We start from the raw sequence: 23,135 nt of genomic DNA, 5'->3' as shown, positions 1-23,135 counted from the left end.
CGAAGCACTTGTGTACCAGCAAAGTCGAGCTTTTCGTGATGACGTAACTGTGCCTTTTTTACATCGCGTTCTTCCAGTTGGAGACTAGTCTCTCGTAGACAGACATCGATATTATGTGAAGTCGTACCTTGGTTCACGATAATATGAAGTTGGAGACCGCCTCTGTTTGAAATTCGGATGTACAACCCATACCCCATTTTTTAAGGGGCTTTCCACTATGCTCCTGCCTATTGCCTTTCTGAGGCCAAATGGCATCGTGGATTGTGCATGATATCTTTGACATGACATCATAATCAGGGACATCATTTTCACGAAAGTCAAGTGCATAGATCGGATAAAAAAATATAAACAAGCTCTCAACAAGCTCCTACAAGCTCTCCGTTTAAGGATCTCAAAACATCTTGATCTTATGCTCGGGGTTTTTACGCAGACTCAGTCAGCCCCGCGAAGCCACGGAATTCGAAAAACAGTAATGAGCTGAACGGCACATTCGCGAATTATCCATATGCGCAGGCATTTCACTCCCTCAAAACACGCTCTCCTTCTAATTCACATAACGTAAACTCGTAACTGTTCCGCCCAAACGTCGACTGTATGAACCGCAGGAAAAGGTCCATCTCTCGGTGACACAACAATTATCAATAAAAACAACTGGCTCTTGCTTAGGACTGGACTCCTATCTTGGCTCAAGTTGAAGACAGGAACACATTTTTTGATCTCTTTTGACCCAGTGGGCGGTAGAGACTCCACTGGATCAAAAGATGTGCGACCTAAAATGATCGGATTGAACGATAGTAATTTGGACTTGGAAGTTTGGTAATGAGCGTTTCCTCGGCGATCGGTGTTCTTAGTTCGTTATCGGGGGGCTTCAGGCTGTCTTAGCGACGCACTTCAAGTACTCTGTGTCAGTCTGTGTCCTAACAATTTGCGTTGGCAACAGTGGCTTCAGCTCAATTTGATTTGATCTGTCGACCTCGATATGCGCCATCAAAATATTGCTTCAACAAGCCGGCGGATTCCGTTCTGGCCTTCCTGCTTCTTATGCAATTCTTATGCAGTTGCCAGGACACGAAGTCTCTTAGATCTAGTCTCCTTCCTCTTCCTTGTGTTTGGCTGATCGAGTATGATTCCAGGTGATTCCTTATATAGACCTCCACAGGACCTTAGGCCTTAGGTCCAGGATTGACAGATCTTTGCGTTATGGGCACATGGAGTCTCCTACCTACAAGAATGTGCTTTCTGCACAGCTCATGTACCACTTCTCGTTCACACTTGGTTCACACTGTATTTGCTTCCCCGCATCATCTGAGTGGTTCATCTAGACTAAAATTTTGTGCCCCAGTATTTCGTCAACTGATTAGGACGACTCTTAGCAGCTCTTAGCAAGGCTTAGCCATCGGGGTTAATGGACCCTTCGCTGCAGTAAGAATCTCGCGGCAGCAATATTTGAAATATGGTTACGGTTTGGGGCAAATATAGGTATATATCCTGCAGGGCCAAGGGACGGACTCAACTGCGACGATATTTAAAACGGCCAACTTCTCCGGGTGCAGTCTGTAGACTGCCCGACTACGACCATGGACGCAAATCTCTTACCAAACCCTTTTACTCCCATGGCATGGCTGCCTCCGGAGTTCGCTTACCAGATGTCGATGGCCACTCATATCTGTGCTGGTGTGACGGGGGTGATATTTCATTTCCCTTCCTGTCCGAATTGCGCTCATGATACCAATTGCCAGGTTATGGTGTGGGATATCGTCACAAGTCTCGGGGAAGATTACCAAATCTTCTTCAAGCGTAAGGTAGGTCTCACCAATGTTGTGTATTTCATCTCAAGGTAAGGCTTCGACCTCTGCTTGTCCACTATATCAATTGACTCATTTACCAGGATTGCGTCGATGTTATTTATGGTTTTGACCATGATCTTAGTCAGTGAGTACGTTATGCGATCATGGCCACTGAAATCTTACGTTGCGCTCGAAAGCCTCTCCGATTGGGAATTGCCCCAGCAATCAGAAAATATTCCTCTCATTCTTCTCAATCGCCATTGCTTCCTCAAATCTCCTCTTCTTCTTCCGCCTTCGTGCAATCTATACCGGACATAAGGCTGTTATAATTTTTGGTTTTATCCTTTGGGTCATATCGGCGGGAGGAACCGTGAGTACACCAGTAGGCGTCGACGGTGTCCATATTGGAACAACCAACTATTGCACCGAAACAGGGCAACGTTTATATGTTTCCGTATCTGGAATTTTGCCCTTCATCCATGACACCTTCGTATTCCTGGCGATATCCTATAAACTTGCCCAGAACGCCCACAACGAAAGTACGCTCAGGACTGGCTTACGTGCGGCGCTATTTGGAGAATATCTCCCAGCCTTCTCCAGATCTTTGCTGTTGGACGGCCAACAGTATTACTTGTGGGTGTTCTCTTCCAACCTTCTGAAAATCCGCTTACTTTTTTATGAAAAGGCTGACTGTGCTGACCAACTTCATCGCAATTTTGATGGTTTTCGTTCCAGTACCGATTGTTTACAGGGTTATCTGGTCGTTCCCCAATGTCATGATGATGAACGTGATGGCATGTCGCGTTTATCGCAACACCAAACTTGGTCTCTACAAAGGCTCGCCTACGTCCACCAGCAACATTTTGTCAGAGCCCATCCCTCTCGCGTTTCGCCAGCACACCACAGCAGATAATGGTACCGACGGGACCGTGCAAATCAGTAGGACGACTCAGAGCGTAGATCAGTATGACCGTTTGACGAAGAAGGAGCGCTTGTCGAAGGAGGATTTTGGCGAGGTCAAGGGCTGAAGCTTGGAGCTCGAAGCAAAGCTTCCGCCGTTTTACTCGCTCAGTCGATTACGTGTAGATTCATCATCTATTTTCGTTTTGTAACAACATTTGTTTTTGGCCCTCGCCTTCAATAACTAACTTTTCACGGGACAGGCGATTTTCACCCCTTTTTTTCCCTCGTCGGCAACCACATATGTACGCACTCTTCAACTTCATACTATTACCCCATTTGATCTGCACGAACTTGTGAGGCCGGGATTGACGGCCTCTTGTGTCACTTTTTGTGCCTCCGCACTTTCTTCGAGCCCTCTTCTCGTCGTGCACAAACCGACAAGGGGCTATCAAGTGATTAGGCACTACTGCATTTATTCCGTTATGAACTTAGTATCAGTGACGACATCAACCAAAGTTGGTTTAAATTGGGAGCTTCATTTACAAAAGATGACAACAGGGGACTGCGAAATGTATCGTAAGTTGAAGACGCTCTCTTTATTGAACTCATCTCTTCAAGAAAGCACAGTCATAATTCCACTAGCATAGATCCCCTCAAACCAAGCTGAAAAAATGATGGGCCTACGTTTCGAGTTAGATGCAGCGTCTGTGTGACTGAATCGGTAAACTTACAATGCTCGCAAGCCCGAAGGAAGAAGTTTCGGCTCGGAGTCACCATCATCATCGCCCCTGTCGATGGTGTCATGAAATGCGTTTGGATGGAATTGAATGAATCTTACTCGAAGGTTGTGAGCGAAGAGTCGGACCCATCCTCGCTCTCGTCGTCAGATCCTCCGTCCTTTTCATCGTCAGATTCGTCGTCGCTGTCATCGTCAAACATTAGTACAAGATGTCGGTAAACGAGACTCCATTTTGCATGCGACAATCGTTACTTACGGAGCTTTTTCTTCGGGGATATGTTCCAAAACTACTTCTCCAAGATCGTCACGGCTGAAGGTTTTCTGAGAAGTAGCTCTGAGAAAAATGGTAATGGTATAGCGAAAATGAAATTTACCTTTAGGCATTTTCCAAGTGATATTTTTTTCTTCTCAACAGCACTCGGACTCACTACGCCCTTCCTGGTGATTTCAAAGTCTGGGTTCGAGCCGCAGCTTTTGCAATTACGTCAAAGTCAAGCTGATGCGGGCTTGAGGAGACTCACTAGGCTTCAAATTTGTCCATCTTTTTATATGCGGCAAGAAAGATTGGCTTAACCTCCTTGTGATATATGCCGAGATCAATGGTATATTTCCCTAAAAGGCGTCACATTCAGCAAAAGGCAGGCTTATTAGGATAACCACAATTTAGCCTTACCTACTCCCCAAGTTGCGAAGGCTGTGAAGGAAGACTCGGATCCATCATCGCTTTCGTCTTGCCTAGTCGAAAGGTTAATGAAAAAGACAATTTCGTAAACGGTGGTTGTTACTTGGGGATATGATCCAAAACTACTCCTCCAAGGTCAAGGCTGAAGGTTTTCTGGGAAGTAGCTCTGAGAAAGATGAGAATGGTGTAGCGAAAATAAAATTTACCCTTAGGCACTTTCCAAGTTGAATCTTTTTCTTTTCAACAGCACTCGGATTCACTATGCCCTTCCTGTCAATCTCGAAATCTGGGTTCGAGCCGCAGCTTTTGCAATTATGTCAAAGTCAAGCTGATACGGATTCAAGTAGACTCACTAGGCTTCAAATTTGTCGATCTTCTTGAATTCGGAAAGGAAGATTGGCTTAACCTCCTTGTGGTATATGCCGAGATCGATTGTATATTTTCCTAAAAAAAACAAAAACAGAACGCTCAGTTTTCGAGGGATGATAGTAGGGCGTGTTCAGACGGACCTGTGCCCCATGTCGCATAGACGTTCATGCAATCAGTAGTCTAATCACGGTTTGCGGGACAAAGACATGAGCGCAACTCCAATGAAAGGTGAAGCAGCACGTACTGAGATAGGATACGCCAACCCAAGGCATGAAGCGAGAGCAATGATTACGAACAGTAAAGCTTTGGGATGCTCCATCATTACTCGCTTGGAGGTTCAGTGGGAACTTGAGATGAAGGAACACAGTATTTATATGATAACAGAAGGGCGCCCATTGAAGTACCTGGATTTTTACGTCTCCGAACCGTACCTCAATGTTTCTTGCAGAAAGATCCATTTTCTACGTCGGACATCGGCAACGAGAGTGTCCGGTTCCCAAACTTGGTAGAAGACAAATAGCCTGAAGTTTGAACCAAGGGATTTAGTCAAAGAGGTACAATGAGCCGGCGCCAGGAACTCCGCAAATGCAATTCAGTGTTGTCAAAAACATACGGCCGCAGCGATCAAGAATGAGCTACTGTGGAATCAGGTGAGCGATCCAGGATCCCACGGTTGTCAATTTTGCTCAATTGGCCCATGAACTTGACAAAGAGAAACCGCTGACGTGACGGAAGTTGATGGGAGGAATGAACGTCGAGTGCTGAGTGCTTGAGCGCTGAGCACCGCGATCAACATTGTTATCACGTCGGCGCCATGACGTCTGTCAAGTTTAATTGCCCCCGGTCTTTTTTTGGACTTGTGCGACGTTGGACTCAAGGTACCTCTCCAAATTTGAATTGCGTAGTAGGTGAATAAGGTGAAAAGGCACAGCTTCGTCTTTGAGTGTCTCGGACTTGTATGCAAGAATCTGTAAAGATGCCGGGCAGGTGCAGCGTTGAAAAAATTTGCAACAGGTAACAATGATTCAACGAGAAGACTTTATCGTTATCGCGCGAGTCAAGGCATTTAAAAGCAAACAGACAATTTGATTCATCAATTGATAGGAGGGCGAGAGCATTAAGATACGTAGGCAGACAGCAGTGATTTCAAGAATCTTGGACTGAGAAAGATAAGGCCCAGAATGCGTCGCGTAAGCTAGATCCAGGCTGACAAGATCCAAGCACTGGCGCGATCGAGGGCGGAATTGAACCTATGAGGAATGTCAAAAGTCGTGGGCGCCAATACTGAGGTGCTTACCTAGTAGTTTGGTGTACGTCAAGATCAAGGGTTCTCCCTAGAAATCCCAGAGTAAGAGGACGATATGATGGAGTAACTTAACTTAGATACCTGTACCCCATGTCGCTAGCACATTGAATAAGTTGGGGACGTTCTTATCGAAGAACTCCACCTCCGAATCACCATCCTCGTTGTCGGAAATAAGTTGATGGGCCAAAACAACATCCCCAAGATCAAGACTGAACCGCTTCTAGAAAGCATACGCGTTAGTAATCGTGTCGTCCTTTAGCTTACAACAAATTAATATACTTTGGTGCAAAGGTCTTTACCTTTGACAGCATTCGGATTCACTATGCCTTTTCTATCGATCTCGAAGTCTGGATTGGTACCGCATCTGCTAACGTAGTAAGAGAAAAACGAAGCACGATCTGGAGGTGTCATACTTGGATGTAAAGTCCTTGAACGCTGCTTGGAATCTCTTGATGAAAATAGGTTTGACCTGTCGATGGTACACATCAAGATCGAGGGTATATTTGCCTAGAAATTGTAGCGTGAGGGATTGAAATGAGGAAACACATGCTGGGTAGATACCTGTACCCCATGTCGCTAGCACCTCAAGTAAGTTTTGGACGGCTGGACCGGAGAAGTCCACAGCCGAATTGTCGTCCTCGTTGTCGGAAATAAGTTGATGGGCCAAAACAACATCCCCAAGATCAAGACTGAACCGCTTCTAGAAAGCATACATACGCGTTAGTAATCGTGTCGTCCTTTGACTAACAAAATGAATATACTTTGGTGCAAAGGTCTTTCCCTTTCACAGCATTCGGATTCACTATGCCTTTCCTATCGATCTCGAAGTCTGGATTGGTACCGCATCTGCTAACGTAGTAAGAGAAAATGAAGCATAATCTGAGGTGTCATACTTGGATGTAAAGTCGCTGAACGCCCCTTGGAATCTCTTGATGAAAATAGGTTTGACCTGTCGATGGTACACATCAAGATCGAGGGTATATTTGCCTAAAAATTCCAGACTGAGGGATTGCAATGAGGAAACGCATGACGTGGGTAGACACCTGTTCCCCATATCGCTAGCGCACTGAACACAGTGGGTACGTTTTGATGCAAAAACTCTTCGGTCGATCCATCGAGTGAAAACATATGAGCGAGAACAAACTTCCCTATGAGACAGTCGCTGATGAGAAAGTCAAACGGTAAGGACTGAATGCACACCTTCCCCCCTATTGGCAAACGGACCCAACGAACCGACGTCCTAGAATTGAGAACATACGATAAACAACGGCAGAGGGGTCTATGGATGTCACATACCCTCAAGACAGGATGCGCCACTACAAACTGAAGCCATGCAAAGATGGAAATCAACGAAAAGCGGACGAAGGACAAGGTCGACATGGCAGCTCGCCCAGAGGGTAAGGCGTCGAATGGGTAGCAACTGTTTGGAGTGAAGACAAACTCGAGCTTTTATAGGGCACAGGCAATCCAGATGTTCTGCACGAGAAGCGCAGAAAGTGGAGTCGTCATCAGCGAAGAAGCAGATGCGTGGCAAACATGGATAGATGACCGCCGATAGCAAAAAGCCGGAGTTCTTGAATCTTCGTTCAGAGTTGCTGTTCTGTCATTGTGATAGATTGTAGTGGCGGTAGAGGGTCGACTTCAAGCTTGAAATGCCAATCGTATGCCACTTTCCAGAGCAAAACAGGGCAAGGGAAATTTTGGGGACCAGAAACCTCCGACGTAACACAGAACAAGCTACTGTTTATAAGCCCAACTTGAAGGGACCCACAACATAAATAAGGCGCTTGATCGCCGCCGCCGCTTCGAATAGGTATGTGAATAAGTTGACATGTTGTCAACGGTGGTGCACGCGTGGTGGAAGAGACAGTCGCGGTCAGAGGATCAAATTTGAACGTTTGAGGCAATATCAGTCCGGGCCGGACTGACCGTTGACGTTGAACTTCTTGAATTGGAGAAACCATACTGCCAGATACTGCCCCAATACTGCCCACGGCAGAGAAATTGGTGATTTTAGCGAGTCCACTACATATATACAATACAACCAGAGAGTTCATGCAAGAGGAATCTAGCGCAAACTAATGATATAGAAAATGCTACACTCAGCCTGAGGTAAGTATAGACTACAACTCCTCATAAGCTGGCGGGGCAACTTGAACGGACTGGCGTGCTTCCCTCATCTCCGTCGTGATGGAGCCTCCCCCGCTCGTACTAACATCAACAGTTTCCGCACCATGACTTCGAGAACTCTTGTGCACCACCCGTGGTGGACCTGATTGCAGCAGCACGGTTGAACCAGCGCTAGAGGAGGATGATTCAGGTGGAGATATTTGTGTTGATGGAGGGCCTGATTTGGCGGCACCTGCGAAAAGAATCGTCAAATTAAGGAGTGCAATTTCATGGATATTGATTGAACCTACCGAGATTTTCTTGTTTGCTACGTGGCACAGCGAATGCTGTGATTTGATTTGATTCTCCTTGGTCGTCATGAGCCTTCCTTCTCCGAAACCAGAGGAAAGCCCCAATCAAGAGAAATAGCAATGCCAATCCTCCAATAACTCCGCCTACCATAGCTCCGACGGGGGTCGCTGTAGTGGTGGTATGCGATGTTCCATTGGTAGAGGCGGGTAAAGTGAGATTCGGCATAGTAGCTAACGTGGAAAAAGAGGGTTGATAGGTCAGATAATCAAAAATGAATGTTTGATTAACGCATTTCGTGACGTTAACAACGAGGGTGTGGTCACCCGTGGTGAGGCTGGTGTTACTGTATAGCAGGAAGTTGTGTTGGTCATAGTGTTGTCCTGATACCTGGAAGAAGATGTCGTGGCGGTATATGTTTGTGATATTGTTCCACCATCGAGGGTGTATGATGCAGAGACAGTGCCGAGGTTTGCCTAATCTAGAATTCCGTAGATATTCAGAGATGTCCCTGTCCTATCATCAGTATCTCGCAGAAAAGAGTGATTGAATGGAAAATCACCCGAGAATCGGAAAACAAAATTATCCCCCGGCGTAGTGCTCTGATGCGTGCTGTTATGGAAGGGATAGCCGTTTGGTGGATATCCAGTAGAAAACCGGTCTGTATTGCGTGTCCATGATCCCGTGAACGTGATAGAGGGATCCTCGTTGTCGATTATGACTGTTTTCCCTGTTAGCGGTGTATTCTGCCCAGCAGTGATGACCGCGTAGTCCAGGGCTGTCCCAGCCATATGAGTCAGTGTAATATTGTGTGTCCCCTCTGTCAATATCGGGGACTGATACCACTGCGTGTAAGATCGAGGTGTGGGATCATTGTACGAGGTGTTGTACGAAGGCGCGCCGTCCATGGAGACAGTCAATGTTTGCGAGTCCCCAAAGACTTTGGGCGTGTTCCCCGAAAAAGCGATCGCTATCCCTGTTTTGAGAGGTTTCTTCTGAGAAAATAACAAGGACAATAATATAACTCAACACACCTTCGAACGACAAGGAAAGGGACTCCGTTACGTTCGCGGAGGTGCTATCGGCAAACTCAGGCTAGGCGATTGAACCGCCATACCACTGGAACAAAGTAGGCATCACCCATTGCCTTCCTCCGTACGTCGCGTTCAGTTGGGGGTCGTCAACCATCAGCAGAAGTTGAGAGGAGGACATGGTGAGTGGGGGAAAGACACAGATTGGTGGTTTTGCAGGGTTTGACGAACAGACTCTCCTTCATTGGAAACATTTTCGTTGCAAATTTATCCCCGGATGGCACGTAGTTATGGCATCGCAACACCGGAATGTCATCCAAGTGCCAGCTACGATGTCAGAGACTCAAAGTCTTCCGCCAACAGCAATCCTCGTGGATAGAAAGCACCTAAAGCGTCGGAGCAAGCAACAGGAAAATTAGTGATATTAGTAAGTCTGTACATATACAATACAACCAGGGAGTTCAAAGCAGGTTCAAACCAAGACGCAAACTAACAATACAGAAAATGCTACTCAAGTATAGACTACAACTCTTCATAAGCTGGTGGCGCAACGTTCTGGTGTGCTTCCCTCATCTCCGTCGTTATGGATCCTCCCCCGCTCGTACTGCCATCAGCAGTTTCCCCACCACGACTTCGAGAACTCTTGTGCACCACGCGTGGTGGCCCCGATTGCAGCAGCACGCTTGAACCAGCGGTAGAGGAGGATGATTCAGGTGGAGATATTTGCGTTGACGATGCTGGTTTGGCAGCGACTGCGAAAAGAATCGTCAAATTAAGGAGTGCAATTTCATATTGATTGAACCTACCCAAAGTTTCTTGTTCGCTACGTGGCACGGCGAATGCTGTGATTTGATTTGATTCTTCTTGGTCGTCTTGAGCTTTCTTTTTCCGAAACCAGAGGAAACCTCCAATCAAGAGAAACAGCAATGCCAATCCTCCAATAACTCCGCCTACTATGGCTCCGACGGGGGTCGATGTGGTGGTATGCGATGTTCCATTGGTAGAGGCGGGTAAAGTGAGATTCGGCATAGTAGCTAACGTGGAAAAGGAGGGTTGGTAGGTCAGATAATCAAAAATGAATGTTTGAGTAACGCATTTCGTGACGTTAACAACGAGGGTGTGGTCACCCGCAGTGAGGCTGGTGTTACTGTATAGCAGGAAATTGTGTTGGTCATTAAGGTTGTTTTGGTGATTGGAAGACGATGTCGTGACGGAATAGGTTAGCGATGTTGCTGCACCATCGAGAGTGTATGACGCAGCGACCGTGCCGAGGTTTGCCCAATGCAGAATTCCGTAGATATTCAGAGATGTCCCTGTCCTCTATCATCAGTATCTCGCAGAAAATAGTGATTGAATGGAAAATCACCCGAGAATCGGAAAATAAAACTATCCCCCGGCGTAGTGCTCTGATGCGTGCTGTTATGGAAGGGATAGCCGTCCGGCGGAGATCCCGAATGAAATCGGTCTGTATTGCGTGTCCAAGATCCTGTGAACTTGATAGAGGGATCCTCGTTGTCGACTATGACTGTTTTTCCAGCTAGAGGTGTATTCTGCCCAGCAGTTATGACCGCGTAGTCCAGGGCTGTACCAGCCATGTGAGTCAGTGTGATATTGTGCGTCCCCTCCGGCAAAATCGGGGACTGATACCACTGCACGTAAGATTGAGGTGTGGGATCATTGTACGAGGTGTTGTACGAAGACGCGCCATCAATGGAGACGGTCAACCTTTGCGAGTCCGCAAAGACGCTGGGCGTATTCCCCCCAAAAGCAATCGCTATCCCTGTTTTGAGAGGTCAATTGTGGAAAATTTACAAGAGTAGTACAACTCAGCACACCCTCAAACGACAAGAAAAGGGACCCCGTTAAGGTCGCGGTACTGCTATCGGCAAATTGAGGCCAGACGATTGAACCACCATACCACTGAAGAAAACTGGCGGTCCCCCATTGCCCTCCTCCGTACGTCGCGTTCAATTGGGGGTCATCAACCATCAGCAAAAGTTGAGAGGAGGACATGGTGGGGGAAAGAGAGGGTCTGCCGGGTTGGACGGATAGGTGGTTTTGTAGGGTTTGAACTTTCCGCGCTAACCCTGACAGACCCGGGACCGTACTCCATCGAAAATCCATTGTTGCAAATATATCTCCCGATGACAGCTGTCTAGTTATGGCATCGCAACGTTCCTAATCGCCTCGTTGAGGTTTGGTGTCTTTTGCTCAAGAGATTGCGTAGCATTTCAAGCCCTTTCGCAAAAAGTTGAAACGTTGGGTTTCGGTTGGTTCGGTGTGATCACTGATGGAGAATGCAATGTGCTTCCGTCAGGTTGAAAATCATCCGCCGGAGTTTGCCGTAACCAGGCACCATGGCCGTAAGATAGACTTGGATACAGTCAATGTATTTTCTTCTTGCTTTGAAGTTTGTTCTCTTTTGTTCTTGTTGTACTTTCGATCGCTCACACTTGAGACAGCGACGAATATGTAGGGCTACATATCGGTTAGCGGCGCAAGCACCAGTCCCCGACTCTGTTTGAAATAATGTGATTTATACAACCCGCCTGAATAATCTTCTAAGTATTACTATTAATTGCCTGCTCGTCGCCGAAACCGCTAGCGCGGTTTGCTCCTCGCAGGCCAGCCGAGGTTTTAGAGACTCTTACCAAAAGGAACAAAGAACGGAACAAGCCGAAATTCGTGGGAAGCCATCTCACAACTTTTGCAAGGATCGAGCTTTATCGTTCTGACAGAATCCTCTCTGTTCCAGAGTCGGGGATAAACATATGCTCTCAAAATTGTGGAATACGCTAAATCCCTTTTGTCCTGGTATATTTACCCTCAATTTCTAAGTTTGGTGATGGAATTGTACATCCATCATATGCATAAAACAAACTTACAATAAAAAAAGGGATCAGATCCAAAAAATGAACAATTAAATATGATCATTTACTCATATTTACTTAGAATACACCAAAATCTTGGCCCAGGAAGTTCAGCAAATTCTAAATATGAATTTAGATCATATTTATTCAATCATTTTTTGGATCTGGAGGGCATGTCAGCATTGGAAAGTATGGCGATCATGTATGGCGATCTGTGTGGTGATCTGTATGGCCGAAAACGTGACATAGGCACATGATATGTTCAAGTAATTGCTAATTGGTCTGCGCAGTGTGATGCATGTCATGTCGTACAGCGACGCCATAGCCTCCACCTGTGATATCGTCTCAGGCGGGATAACAGGGACCTCCTTTGAAGGCGTAGCTGTCGTCTTCGCCCTCGCCACATGAAACTCATCCAACCCAGGCAATGCCACCTTTGTCTTCCTACTCAGCACCCTCTTCTCACCCGCCTCCCCCTGGGTATAACCTCCCTCCCTGCCGCCTCCACCTTGTACTCCCTCCTCCCCTTTCTCTCTTTCTCCCTCTTCTTCTTTTTCTTTTCCTCATTCTCTCTTACATCACACTCTCATTCGCCTAACCTACAATACAACAACACATCGTACTTTACTACCACTTAAACTACCCTATTCAGCCACCGCCGCTATATTACCCCTGCATGTCGGGACTAGGAGACCTAGTTCCGGCATAGGGCACTGTCCCAATGGAATGGAATGGATCAAAAAAGTAGGCAGGGAGGAGGGAGGAATGCATAGTGCTCCGGTGATTTGGACCGATGTAGCCGCCAAACATTCCGCCACACAGATCGCCACATACACCGCCAAACTTTCCAATTCTGACATTTTTTGTGGATCTGATCCTTTTTTTAATTGTAACTGGGTGACTTTTAGTGTTGATGGCAAAACCTCCCAAAGCATTCGCCATTCGCCGGCGTGGCGAGGCGGCTGGCATGGGAACCTGGCGAATGGTGGCGAGATTGGCGAGATGCAAAAAATCAATTTCTATGAGATCTGAGTCGCTTAGAACAAAATAAAAGTACTACAGAACTCTAACTAACACCAAGGGATCATAGTTCTGAGTTATTTACAACAAAATAAAAAAAACTATAGAACTCTAGCTAACACCAAGGGATCGCATTAACGAAGCAGCATCCCATTTATCACGGGGACCTGCATTTTCAATGTGTAGATTGAGTTCCTCGTCGATAGCGAGTGGTGCGTTGCCTGCCCGGATGCTGTCGAGATGGGAGGTATCAAAAACCTCTTCCATGGGAATTGTCGTGTCAAGTCCATCTCCCTCCCCCATTGGTGTAAGTGATCCAATCTTTTCCAATTCCTCGTCAAGCTCTTCTTCGGTCGACTCTTCAAGGCCCTCGAGGTTGGCATTGAAATTAGGTGGGAGTGGGGTCCAATTGAATGCCTTTACCAAATCTTCTGCCTGCCCTACATCTATTCCACCATCGGGTTGGGTGTGCATATGAGCATGTTTGCGACACATTGATTTTCCGGCGGCGAGTGCGGCCTCGTGAAGTTGACGTGTGTAATGGTTCCAAAGCATTCCCAATGTTTCCATATGAGAAACCGTGAGACGTGAGCGCTTGACGCTCTGAACACCACCTAGATTGGAAAAAAACTGCTTGACCTCTGCTGCATGGGGAACAATACTAAACAATTTGACGGCCATGGCTTTGAGAGGGTGATATGTGACGTTTACCAAGAGGGATTTCCACCAGTCTCTCCTGTCACCCTTCCCACCCTGAAATGGCGCCTGTGCGTGAAAATAAGCCTTGACATCGGCAGCCAATTTCGTCACCATCTCCTTAGTCCATCCCCAGTGTAACACAATCCCAAGTGAGATTTTATAAGCATCATCGAGTTTTCGAGAGTGGGGTGAGTTAGAGATTGCGAGTTTGCGGCAAAGAGGATGGAGAAAAAGGGTAAGCCAATGAATGTCGGTGTTCATTTCATGAAACTGGGCATTCACAATTTTTTGAGCGTGTCGCAGAAAGTGTGAATCGTCTCCGGGAATGTGAGGTAATTTCTTGATTTGTCGATGAGCCCAGATCAGTTGGAGCATACAATTGGCGAGTGACGCATCTCGAGATTCAACATCGCCGATAATGTCCACTAAAGGCTTGCAGACACGGATCAGCTGGTCAGTTAGTTGCCACCGCTGGACATCAAAAATTGTGGCGAGAACATCCTTTGAGACTGCGGTTAGGCCGCCCTGAGACTGCTGTGCATCGTCTTGCACACACAGAGTCATCAAGGAAATCTTGTGTTCACGGACACTCAGGGCTTGGAGAATAAGGGCGTAGAAGCGGGATTCTGTGTTTGTTTTTAGACCACGGGTTACCCCATTCTCCTTGCAAATTTTCTCGAGTTGTCCTCCCCAGTAGTGTGATGAATTGAAGAAGGAAACGATCTGTGAATTCGAAGTAATTGTTTTTTTGACCGAGGGGTAGCTCACGATTTTACCAATAATTGTGTTGATACTGTGCATGAAGCAGTGAATGGCCTAAAATAAAATTCCCTGAGAATCCAATTGAAAATAAAGTAAATAGACTCACGAGAATCCAGGAGTGCTGATTTGTCCATTTTCGACGAAAGGCAAGCATCATGGTTGGGTTATCCGTACAAACCGCAATGATTGCCTTTGGGTCAAGGCTCTTCTTTGCAATGGCCTTATTGGCAACTTTGACGAGATTATCTGTGGTCCCCCGGATGCCAGTAAGTTCTTCTAATCCAAGAACCACGGGGAACTCTGACACCTCTGCTATCATACATCCGTAGATGCTGCGTCGCTGACTGTCATCCCATCCATCCATCAAGTACGTGAGATTATTCCGTCCCTCCAGCCACTGAACATCCTCAGCAAATGCGCGTGCTTCTTCGGCCGGGAGAAGTCGCTCCATCAGGGTATATCAAGATGCAGGGGAATAAGACAGCCGTAAGCATTGCAACCATCTCAGGAAGAATGGGTTTTCAGCCACAGAAAAAGGAATGTTTCCATGTACAAAAAACCTATGAGTATTATGTTTATCGTTACATTAAATGTAGAAAAATAAAGGCTACACACCTCAGCATGCGTAGATTAGCTTTATCCATCTCCTCAACACTCATTGACCAATCAAGAAATGCCTCAATTGGGTGTTTCACTGCCACTGCCTCTCCCGAATTAACCTTCTTCTTCTTCTCAGCAGATCTGTCCACGATCTCTACCACATCACTTTCCCCATCTGAAACCTGGATCTCCTCAATTCCGCCCTTCCTCATCAACAAGCACGCTGCCTCCAACCGGACCTCTGCAGGTACGTTTTTGCAACTGTCCTCTCCGTTTGTTTTTCCAATGTGCTTCAAGCAGCGTGAATCACGGTGGACGATCTCCTTTGCCACGTCACTGGGGCAGTACTTGCACGTCATTAGCCATCGCTTGGCCTTTTTGTTTGGGTCTCTCCTTCCATTGAAATGCTTGTGTATAAATTCATCCCTGGCACGACCACCGCGGGTATTGGCTGACATAGAGTATGGAGGAGTTTTCGTGGAATGTAGACTACATTGTACAGTACTGCTACCGTACGCTGACCCCGTATATTTGAAATTCTGCTTTGGGACTCGCCAGGACTCGCCACCTCCTTTTGGAAATTTTTGGTCGCCACCTGGCGATCGCCAGGTGGCGAGGCGTGGCGAGGTGAGATGGCGAAGTTTCGCCAACAACACTAGTGATGTTCCATAACACAAATTCTCTAGATTTGAATAAATCAACGAAATCTAGGGTCCTTTGCTGGGATGCCGAGTCTTGTAAGGGTTCGACTTTGATGGAGTTCCTGGTTGGAACCCAGTTACAAACCTTAATCTATTCAGAGGGTACAGACCCCTCGAACAGATTTCAAACACTGGAATCAACCCTGCCAAGGGGACACCTTTCCTTCCTGGGTACGATTCCTTCCCACATGGCTTAGTCAGCTCTACCTCATCCCCTACTACTCTCCTATGGCTGGGGCATTCTGCTCCCTCTCGTTGCAGTTCAAAGCCACTACAGAGTCTATTAGAAGTGTCAATGTCTTATGGCTACAAAATCCCCTCCCGGAAACTGTTGCTCCCTTTACAAACACCCTTCTTGACACCTAACTCACTGATCGACAGCCATGTTCAGCTCAACTTGGGATTTTTTGGGCTTCACCCAGAGTGTGGTCTAATTTTACAGCAGGGTGGATGAACAATCAGTATAATAAACCCATCCACAGGCCTACACGACCTCAGAGCAGCTCAGATGGGAGGGAAGTGAGTTTGTACAAGGCAAGCAAATACATCAAATAGAATCTAATCAGTTGGCGTTACAGTTTATTCACTCCAATAAACTCTCCTGTGAAGTTCTCTTTTCAAACTCTGATAAGGGTCAAATTTATTCATTTTTATAGATTTGAGTTATGGAAAGTCACCCACTTGCACTGGACACATGACAAGATAATTTGTCTTGGAATACTCTAAAAATATCTTTTGGAAGTTCCTTATTTTTTCCCTGTTTTCTACCAAGAAATATGTAATACATCTATAAAGATTCTTTTCAATGAATGAAGGTCAAATATTGATAAAATATGTTGGAAAACATGTAGAACATACTGAGATACATATACAGACAATTCAAATTAACCAAATATCTTTCAAGTAAATTTCTATATGTTTTTAACATGTTTTATAGGTATTTAATCTTTATTTATTGGAAACAATCTTTGTAGATGTATTACATGTTTCTTACTAGAAAAAGGAACTTTCAAAAGATATGCCTGCTACATAAGTACAATTATTTCACTCGATTTAAGGGACTGAATGTTAAATTCGATAAATTGCGCCCATCAGCGGATTCCTTTTTCCGTGAGAAATCATCTTCTTCTAGCTCACCTACCCTGACTTCCATCCCTTGCCTCTCTTGCCTCCATCGCTCAACCCCCTCTTTGCTGCAGCCAACCCCCTCCAGGTGACGCGCTCAACGCTATGCCATGTGGAGCTTGGCTCCCATCACGTCCTCGCCTTCAAGAGGCCATTTCGTTTGTGCGCTCGAGCATGCGAACTGCAAACAAAAACACGCGTTGGAATGGGAACAGCTCAGTACAACATACATCCAGCAGTGGGGATTAGCTGGAACATGAGAGAAGGCCCATGAAGCAGGGGATCTACAAGGTACGTCTTGAAATTCAATGATACAATGCATACGCTGATACCAATATTATATCCTTTCAATGATTTAGATTGACTGCACGGCGCACGCACGCGCGCACGACACTTTATCACCACCAGGGCGACCGTTACCGACTCTCACACTCCCCATCTGTCCCTCCCCACATCCCTCCCATCAACAGTCGCCATTCAAGTTCATCACGACGTCGCCTCTCAGTGACATTGTCCCAACTCAGCCATGCCACAACCAACACCCTGATGTGGTATTTGGAGCCCATCCAAACCCACAGACCCAGTCCGTCCCAACACAGGCAAGTCTCTCACAAGCAACCAGTTTGCTACACCCATCTCCAGCTGTCCCCTTCCGTCGTCGCAACTGGCACCCACATTGCCGCCCCTTCAAAAACCAACACCCAAAACTACCTCACCATCCCACCACGCGCCATTCCCGCCTTGCACTCCAACCTCTCCGCGCGGTCCTCCTCCTTCTGCATGAGTCCTGCACTCTCACACGTATGTTGTGGTGTGCTCACATAAATCTTGGGAAATGGAAGGCTGGGTTTAGTTTTGAAGTTCTCTTTTCCCCCCCCAGTATACTACCTGTCATGTAGATATTATTATCTGCAATATCATGTGCATTTCATGAATTCAAGGCAGCACCAGGGCAGCACAAACATACGGCCAATGTGATATAGCAGAGGGTTAGGTCCCTGAGCCGAAAAACCCTTAAATCGGGTGCAGGGATAGGCCAGCTCATGGAAATGCATCTTAAATTGAGCTGGTTGGCATCACGGGTCCTTAAATCCACTAAATTGAACTCGATTTAACCTAAATCCATTGCACATAAGCACTTATGGTGACTTATGTGTGCTTATCTGACTTATTTTCAGTCCCTTGCAGCAAACCACCATCCAAATTTCCCCCTGAAGAGCAAAAAAAGTGATAAACATGTAGCAGCAGGTGCATCAGAGACACTCTGCCAATTTTGTATTTTTATAAAAAGATTGACGGTGCCCAGGCCCTAATCAAGGACGCGCCGCGAGATCCATTCGGGACAAGGCTGCTTGTTTGCTCGGGGGAAGGCCATGACTAGGGAAAAAATTGTATTTTTACATACAGTAAATACATAATGGTCAAGCAGAAGCGAAATTTCGGGAGGGGACAAAGCAGCGGGGGGGGAGGAACGGAGGGAGAAAGACGCAACGCGCCAGGTCACGTGGTCACGTGCACCTTCCCCTTTCGGTTGTGATCTGGGAGATCCTGTTAAATCAGCCCACATAAGTACACCACCATTTGTTCAAAATGCTGATGGCATCTGGCATGAATCTCCGCTTGACAGATTACTGATGGAGGTCGCCCCAGCATGGAGGGCAGGTGTGTCGGAGCTTGGGGCGTAAATGTTAGAGCCAGCGGCTCGACACCTGACCCACAGGTTTTCAACTCTGCTCAGGAAGACCTGTACCACCAATTTTCTTCGGGCGACAAAATGATGTACTTGAGATACAAATTATTCATAGTAAGATAATAAAATGATACATTGAGCACTTCCAAGTTCTTACAGGTAGAAAAGACACGGAATCCTGAGCTCAACATGAAAAGGCCCGTGCGAGAAACTCTCCAAAATTTCCCCAAGTCGTTTAAACTCCGCCCTATGTTTGGTTATTTCCAAACTTCAACCAGAACCAAACTCACCTTCCTCTCCACCACAACCGCCTCTCGCCCAGTTGCTTGCTCCCCTCATTATTTCTTGTTTTCATCTGTGTTCCACTACCAAGTGGTCTGCGCCCCATGTAATCCTCCTCATGTTGTTCCGTTGGTTGTCCTTGTTACCCACCCGTGTGTCTGTGCGCGGTCGCCACCTGTCACTGTTCTGGGCTTTTGTTCCTGCCCATTGCCCCTTTGTAGTTCCTCCCCGACAAGTGGCCACTTGCTAATACTGACTCTCCCGGACAGGTTCACTTTCGCATTGCGCCACGTAGCGGCAGCCGCAGTAGACGCGCGCCTATCACCATCATCAAACCCAAGCTTGGCTCTCCAGACAACGTCTCAACGTGGTATCCGCCCTCTGCTACCCTCCTCTCATTCAACGAGCCAGAGGCTCCGCTTTGACGCGCCTTGTTTGTGGTTGCGCATTCGGCGGACAGCGCAAAGGGTGGTCGGGTGGGGGAATGTTTTTTGAACGGAAGAGCAGACACAGGTAGTAATTGGAGCTGCCTCATTTCTCACATCCTTCCATACACCCTATACCTTTGTACTATGCAGCCTGTTTATAATCCTTGCTTATGAAAATGTGGCCAACATCATCCTCCTCCTTGCCCCTTGTATTTTATGGACTAAATAAGAACATGAACACCTAGTACAAATATGGCCAGGGAGAAATATTGAAAATATAGTGAATTTACGTAGGCTGGGCTGCCAGCTGGTCCCCAGCTGCCCCAGACAGGTAGTGCCAAGATCGACCTGGGCACACCCTGCTATTAGTCGGATTTCGATCCTGGTGTGGACTCGGATCATTATTGCCTGACAGGTGGGAAAACATGCCACACAGGGTTTGACTCTCAGGTTTTTCTCACATGCCTGTCATTTGGCGGTGTAGTGGGTCTTAGCCCTCAAGGGCTCCACCGTGGGAAACGTTACAGTTGTTTGTAGCTCTCTTGCACATGTTTGGATTCTGCTTTCGTCATCGTCCTGGGCTAGCCTCCCACGGTGGAATACTTTACATCTGTTTGTACGTCTGCATCGCTTTTGTCATCGTCCAGCCAGAGAGAGGGACCTCGACGTTGGCGAACCGTGCAAGAACGATCGCAAAAATCACTTTTAAAAAAGTTCATTTCTTTTTAATCTAATCGCCGGAGCGCGCCCATAGGCCCGCTACAGTGGTTGCAGCTCTCAAGGGATGTTGGCTGTGAGGAGCAAACCGCACAAGCGGTTCGGCGACGAGCAGCCAACAAAGGATCCCAGAATCACTTTTTAAGAAGAGAAAAAAAACAGTTACTTTTTATGTAAACGCCGTAGCGGGCTTTGCGCCCGTAGGCGCGCTACGGTGATTATTTTTAGAGTATTTCAGTGCAGATTATCTTGTCATGTGTCCAGTGTTGGTTTTATGCATATGTTGGATATACAATTCCATCACCAAACTTAGAAAATGAGAGCAAATATGTTAGGGGAACTGGGTTTTGTCTATTCTCCAGTTTTTAGTGCCTATGTTTACACCTATGTGGCCCTTCATATCTGTCGCCTGAAGTGTCAGGGGGTGTTCAGGTGCCAAGCCAATGTGAGCCAATGTGTACCAATATTTCATAGAAGTTGCTCTGACGTTGGCATCCCCAGGGAATCTCAACAAAGTCTGGCATTTGGATTGGAAGCATTCGATCTATTTTTTGTTAGACTCCGGTGAGTATGGCACCCTAACAAGAAAATCCCATATGGTATAGGTTGAGTCCTAGAATTGCGCTAGAAGTTAGGTCTCAACCGCCCATTCTTCTGACTTCGGATTCAAAATTGGCAGGCCGTTCGAAGCTGATTTTGTTCCCAACCACTGATACACAGGTAACCAAGAGCAGGACGTCAAAAATGGATTTTATGCACATCGTCAGAATGAAATTGCTATGTACCTGCCGCTGACCTGTAGCCAAGGGGGGAGCACAATTTTAATTTAATATATCATGTTGATTTTTTTGGTAAGGCCAATATGGCCGGACTAACCAACCAGGCGTGGGAACAACCTTCCATATATAGGTAAAATCTATAAATAGTAACATGTTTTGGGACGTCAGCCGCCATCTTATCCTTCATTTGCCACCCCTTCCTCTGCTTTTCTTCATGCTCTTACATGGGTCACAAACCCAGTCATTGATACCAAGATCCACTGGCAGTCCAACCCTTGAAAAGTGGTACTGCATAGTCAGTGGTCAGGCTGAAATGACATGAAAAGAAAATGACCTACCCACAATGTCTCGCAGCCTTTTTGCCTGCAGATAATCACTTTGCTTTCGTCCTCAATCAACTGCATCTATACTCTCACCACAATCACAATGTGGACAGATAACAGTTTTATCATCTCAAATATTGTCCTCAATCTATATCATATACCAGGCTTCTTGGATCACAATTCACGAGTGAGAATAGCATAAGTACTGCACTTGGTAAGTGAGGACAGCTTGCAAAATGCCTCAGACAGCACACTGAGCTCATCCGACCCATAAATTACCTGAAATTGGTACTTAAAATAAAAAAATTTAACAGCCTGCCGGCCGGACTAACCAACCGACCCCATATGGCAGATTCAAATCCCGCTCCCCCCTTGCCTGTAGCCAACCTGTAGCATATTTTAGGAGAACTTCAAGTTGATGAGTGGGATTTTGTGGGAAGTCGAAAGAGGGGAATTCGACAGAGAAATCACTTTGTATTTCGTTACTGTCCCCATTCAATATTGAAGTCCTTGTGTACCCAAGGATGGGTCTACAAGGTGATTGGAGAGCGCTGTGATCTGATCAGTTCTGGTGTTTTGATCTAATCTAATCTCACCTATGGCTGTCGCCCAAGTGCCAGGATGACTCCGTCCACTGCTGCCACTCCGCTACGATGTCAGAATCTTTCGCCAACAGTAATACTCGTGGACGGAAAGCACCTAAAGCACCTGAGCTAGGCGTAGGCGATGAAATTGGAGCAGGAGACTCTCATCTTGTGGCGGACATACTACCCACTGACCTCGCCGACGTCGCCTTCGATAGGATGAAGGAAGAGGTGGGGTGGAAAACCATGTACCACCGAGGTAAATAATTTCATTCTTCTTTCAATTACATTGTCAAACATCCAGCAGGCGGAGAGGTACCGAGACTTGTAGCTGTCGAGGGGGATATCGCTGAAGATGGCAGTTTCCCCATCTACCGACACCCAGCAGACGAATCACCTCCGCTCTCTCAGTTTTCACCTACCGTCGCGCGTATTCGCGATCACGTACAGAAGGTGCGCCATATAATGTGAAGACGTCGACTTCATTCTAAGCTTTCTAGCAGGTTCTCAAACATCCTGTGAACCATGTCTTGATTCAACACTACCGCTCTGGGGCAGATTACATCTCCGAGCACTCCGACAAGACCATCGACGTTGTACGCGGATCCAACATCGTCAATGTGTCTCTTGGTGCTCAGCGCGTCATGACATTGCGTCTCAAGAAGGACCATAAACTAAAACACTCCGCAGAGGGTCCAACCTCCCCCCCAAATTCAAGTCCATCTCCTCAGGAACATACCCCACGTACTGCCCAGAAAATCCCCTTGCCACGCAATTCTATGTTCGTAATGGGCCCAGAAACCAATAAACAGTGGCTCCATGGTATCAACCATGATAATCGACCGCTAAGCCTTAAGTCTGCGGGGGAAACGTACGAGGGCGGTAATAGGATCAGCTTGACATTTCGCCATATCGGCACCTTCTTGGTCCCCGACGCGAATGATCCTACGCAGATGAGGATTTATGGCCAAGGCGCGAAGGGAAAAACGAGGGCTGAGGCTGGGTTAGTTCTGGGCTCGGAAGATGAGAAACACGAAGAGGAAGTAAAGGGAATGCTGTCGGCATTTGGAGAGGAGAATCAGAGGAGCGATTTCGATTGGGACGCCACTTATGGGGAAGGATTTGATGTGTTGCATTTCAGTCCGAAGAAAGAGAGCAATTCATGATGCTGGTGTATTGGGGTAACGTCGAAACCGGGGTGTGTAAACTAGGCTTGTACCAACTGTAGCAGGGAATCGAATTAAAAGGGAATTTGGAAACTTCATCCCAAGTATGTAGTACGACACACATGTATGCTTAAATGGAATTCTCATATTTTGT

The 23,135-nt window shown here is 46.7% G+C and overlaps 11 protein-coding genes across 11 annotated transcripts; 4 read left to right on the top strand and 7 right to left on the bottom strand.

Annotated features, from left to right (window-relative positions):
- Nucleotides 1-1,577: 1,577 nt before the first annotated feature.
- On the top strand, nt 1,578-2,815 carry LACBIDRAFT_302219 (uncharacterized protein; the record flags this gene model as incomplete). Its single annotated transcript, XM_001883336.1, has 5 exons — nt 1,578-1,685; nt 1,740-1,837; nt 1,889-1,932; nt 1,985-2,420; nt 2,473-2,815. 5 exons carry the CDS (start codon nt 1,578-1,580, stop codon nt 2,813-2,815), a joined length of 1,029 nt encoding a protein of 342 aa, XP_001883371.1.
- Nucleotides 2,816-3,197: 382 nt separating this feature from the next.
- LACBIDRAFT_294731 (uncharacterized protein) lies at nt 3,198-4,799 on the bottom strand (the record flags this gene model as incomplete). Its single annotated transcript, XM_001883240.1, has 11 exons — nt 3,198-3,370; nt 3,422-3,478; nt 3,529-3,612; nt 3,686-3,750; nt 3,858-3,900; nt 3,951-4,041; nt 4,103-4,164; nt 4,238-4,414; nt 4,465-4,555; nt 4,621-4,660; nt 4,725-4,799. The coding sequence occupies 11 exons, from the start codon at nt 4,797-4,799 to the stop codon at nt 3,304-3,306; spliced, it is 852 nt and encodes a 283-aa protein (XP_001883275.1). The 3' UTR covers nt 3,198-3,303.
- An 876-nt stretch (nt 4,800-5,675) lies between these two features.
- Nucleotides 5,676-7,166, bottom strand: LACBIDRAFT_329188 (uncharacterized protein; the record flags this gene model as incomplete). Its single annotated transcript, XM_001883239.1, has 8 exons — nt 5,676-5,730; nt 5,778-5,814; nt 6,086-6,150; nt 6,200-6,486; nt 6,548-6,632; nt 6,680-6,773; nt 6,987-7,026; nt 7,083-7,166. The coding sequence occupies 8 exons, from the start codon at nt 7,164-7,166 to the stop codon at nt 5,676-5,678; spliced, it is 747 nt and encodes a 248-aa protein (XP_001883274.1).
- A 206-nt stretch (nt 7,167-7,372) lies between these two features.
- On the bottom strand, nt 7,373-9,416 carry LACBIDRAFT_294729 (uncharacterized protein; the record flags this gene model as incomplete). Its single annotated transcript, XM_001883238.1, has 6 exons — nt 7,373-7,811; nt 7,950-8,148; nt 8,207-8,680; nt 8,767-9,180; nt 9,239-9,282; nt 9,322-9,416. The coding sequence occupies 6 exons, from the start codon at nt 9,414-9,416 to the stop codon at nt 7,373-7,375; spliced, it is 1,665 nt and encodes a 554-aa protein (XP_001883273.1).
- A 225-nt stretch (nt 9,417-9,641) lies between these two features.
- Nucleotides 9,642-11,248, bottom strand: LACBIDRAFT_294728 (uncharacterized protein; the record flags this gene model as incomplete). The annotated part of the gene is made up of 4 exons (XM_001883237.1): nt 9,642-9,987; nt 10,042-10,548; nt 10,602-11,015; nt 11,071-11,248. The coding sequence occupies 4 exons, from the start codon at nt 11,246-11,248 to the stop codon at nt 9,758-9,760; spliced, it is 1,329 nt and encodes a 442-aa protein (XP_001883272.1). The 3' UTR covers nt 9,642-9,757.
- A 1,988-nt stretch (nt 11,249-13,236) lies between these two features.
- Nucleotides 13,237-15,037, bottom strand: LACBIDRAFT_302213 (uncharacterized protein; the record flags this gene model as incomplete). Its single annotated transcript, XM_001883236.1, has 2 exons — nt 13,237-14,640; nt 14,693-15,037. 2 exons carry the CDS (start codon nt 15,035-15,037, stop codon nt 13,237-13,239), a joined length of 1,749 nt encoding a protein of 582 aa, XP_001883271.1.
- A 9-nt stretch (nt 15,038-15,046) lies between these two features.
- LACBIDRAFT_302212 (uncharacterized protein) lies at nt 15,047-15,644 on the bottom strand (the record flags this gene model as incomplete). The annotated part of the gene is made up of 2 exons (XM_001883235.1): nt 15,047-15,146; nt 15,202-15,644. The coding sequence occupies 2 exons, from the start codon at nt 15,642-15,644 to the stop codon at nt 15,047-15,049; spliced, it is 543 nt and encodes a 180-aa protein (XP_001883270.1).
- Nucleotides 15,645-17,070: 1,426 nt separating this feature from the next.
- Nucleotides 17,071-17,947, top strand: LACBIDRAFT_302210 (uncharacterized protein). Its single transcript, XM_001883335.1, has 2 exons — nt 17,071-17,303; nt 17,372-17,947. The coding sequence occupies exons 1-2, from the start codon at nt 17,283-17,285 to the stop codon at nt 17,909-17,911; spliced, it is 561 nt and encodes a 186-aa protein (XP_001883370.1). The 5' UTR covers nt 17,071-17,282; the 3' UTR covers nt 17,912-17,947.
- A 944-nt stretch (nt 17,948-18,891) lies between these two features.
- On the top strand, nt 18,892-19,479 carry LACBIDRAFT_302209 (uncharacterized protein; the record flags this gene model as incomplete). The annotated part of the gene is made up of 1 exon (XM_001883334.1): nt 18,892-19,479. One exon carries the CDS (start codon nt 18,892-18,894, stop codon nt 19,477-19,479), a length of 588 nt encoding a protein of 195 aa, XP_001883369.1.
- A 1,612-nt stretch (nt 19,480-21,091) lies between these two features.
- Nucleotides 21,092-21,312, bottom strand: LACBIDRAFT_302208 (uncharacterized protein; the record flags this gene model as incomplete). The annotated part of the gene is made up of 2 exons (XM_001883234.1): nt 21,092-21,196; nt 21,247-21,312. The coding sequence occupies 2 exons, from the start codon at nt 21,310-21,312 to the stop codon at nt 21,092-21,094; spliced, it is 171 nt and encodes a 56-aa protein (XP_001883269.1).
- Nucleotides 21,313-21,884: 572 nt separating this feature from the next.
- On the top strand, nt 21,885-22,981 carry LACBIDRAFT_329183 (uncharacterized protein; the record flags this gene model as incomplete). Its single annotated transcript, XM_001883333.1, has 3 exons — nt 21,885-22,074; nt 22,120-22,268; nt 22,319-22,981. The coding sequence occupies 3 exons, from the start codon at nt 21,885-21,887 to the stop codon at nt 22,979-22,981; spliced, it is 1,002 nt and encodes a 333-aa protein (XP_001883368.1).
- Nucleotides 22,982-23,135: the final 154 nt, after the last annotated feature.

Source organism: Laccaria bicolor, genomic scaffold (assembly GCF_000143565.1).
Source record: "Laccaria bicolor S238N-H82 LACBIscaffold_20 genomic scaffold, whole genome shotgun sequence".
Lineage (NCBI taxonomy): Eukaryota > Fungi > Basidiomycota > Agaricomycetes > Agaricales > Hydnangiaceae > Laccaria > Laccaria bicolor.
This window is presented reverse-complemented; position numbering and strand designations above follow the sequence as displayed.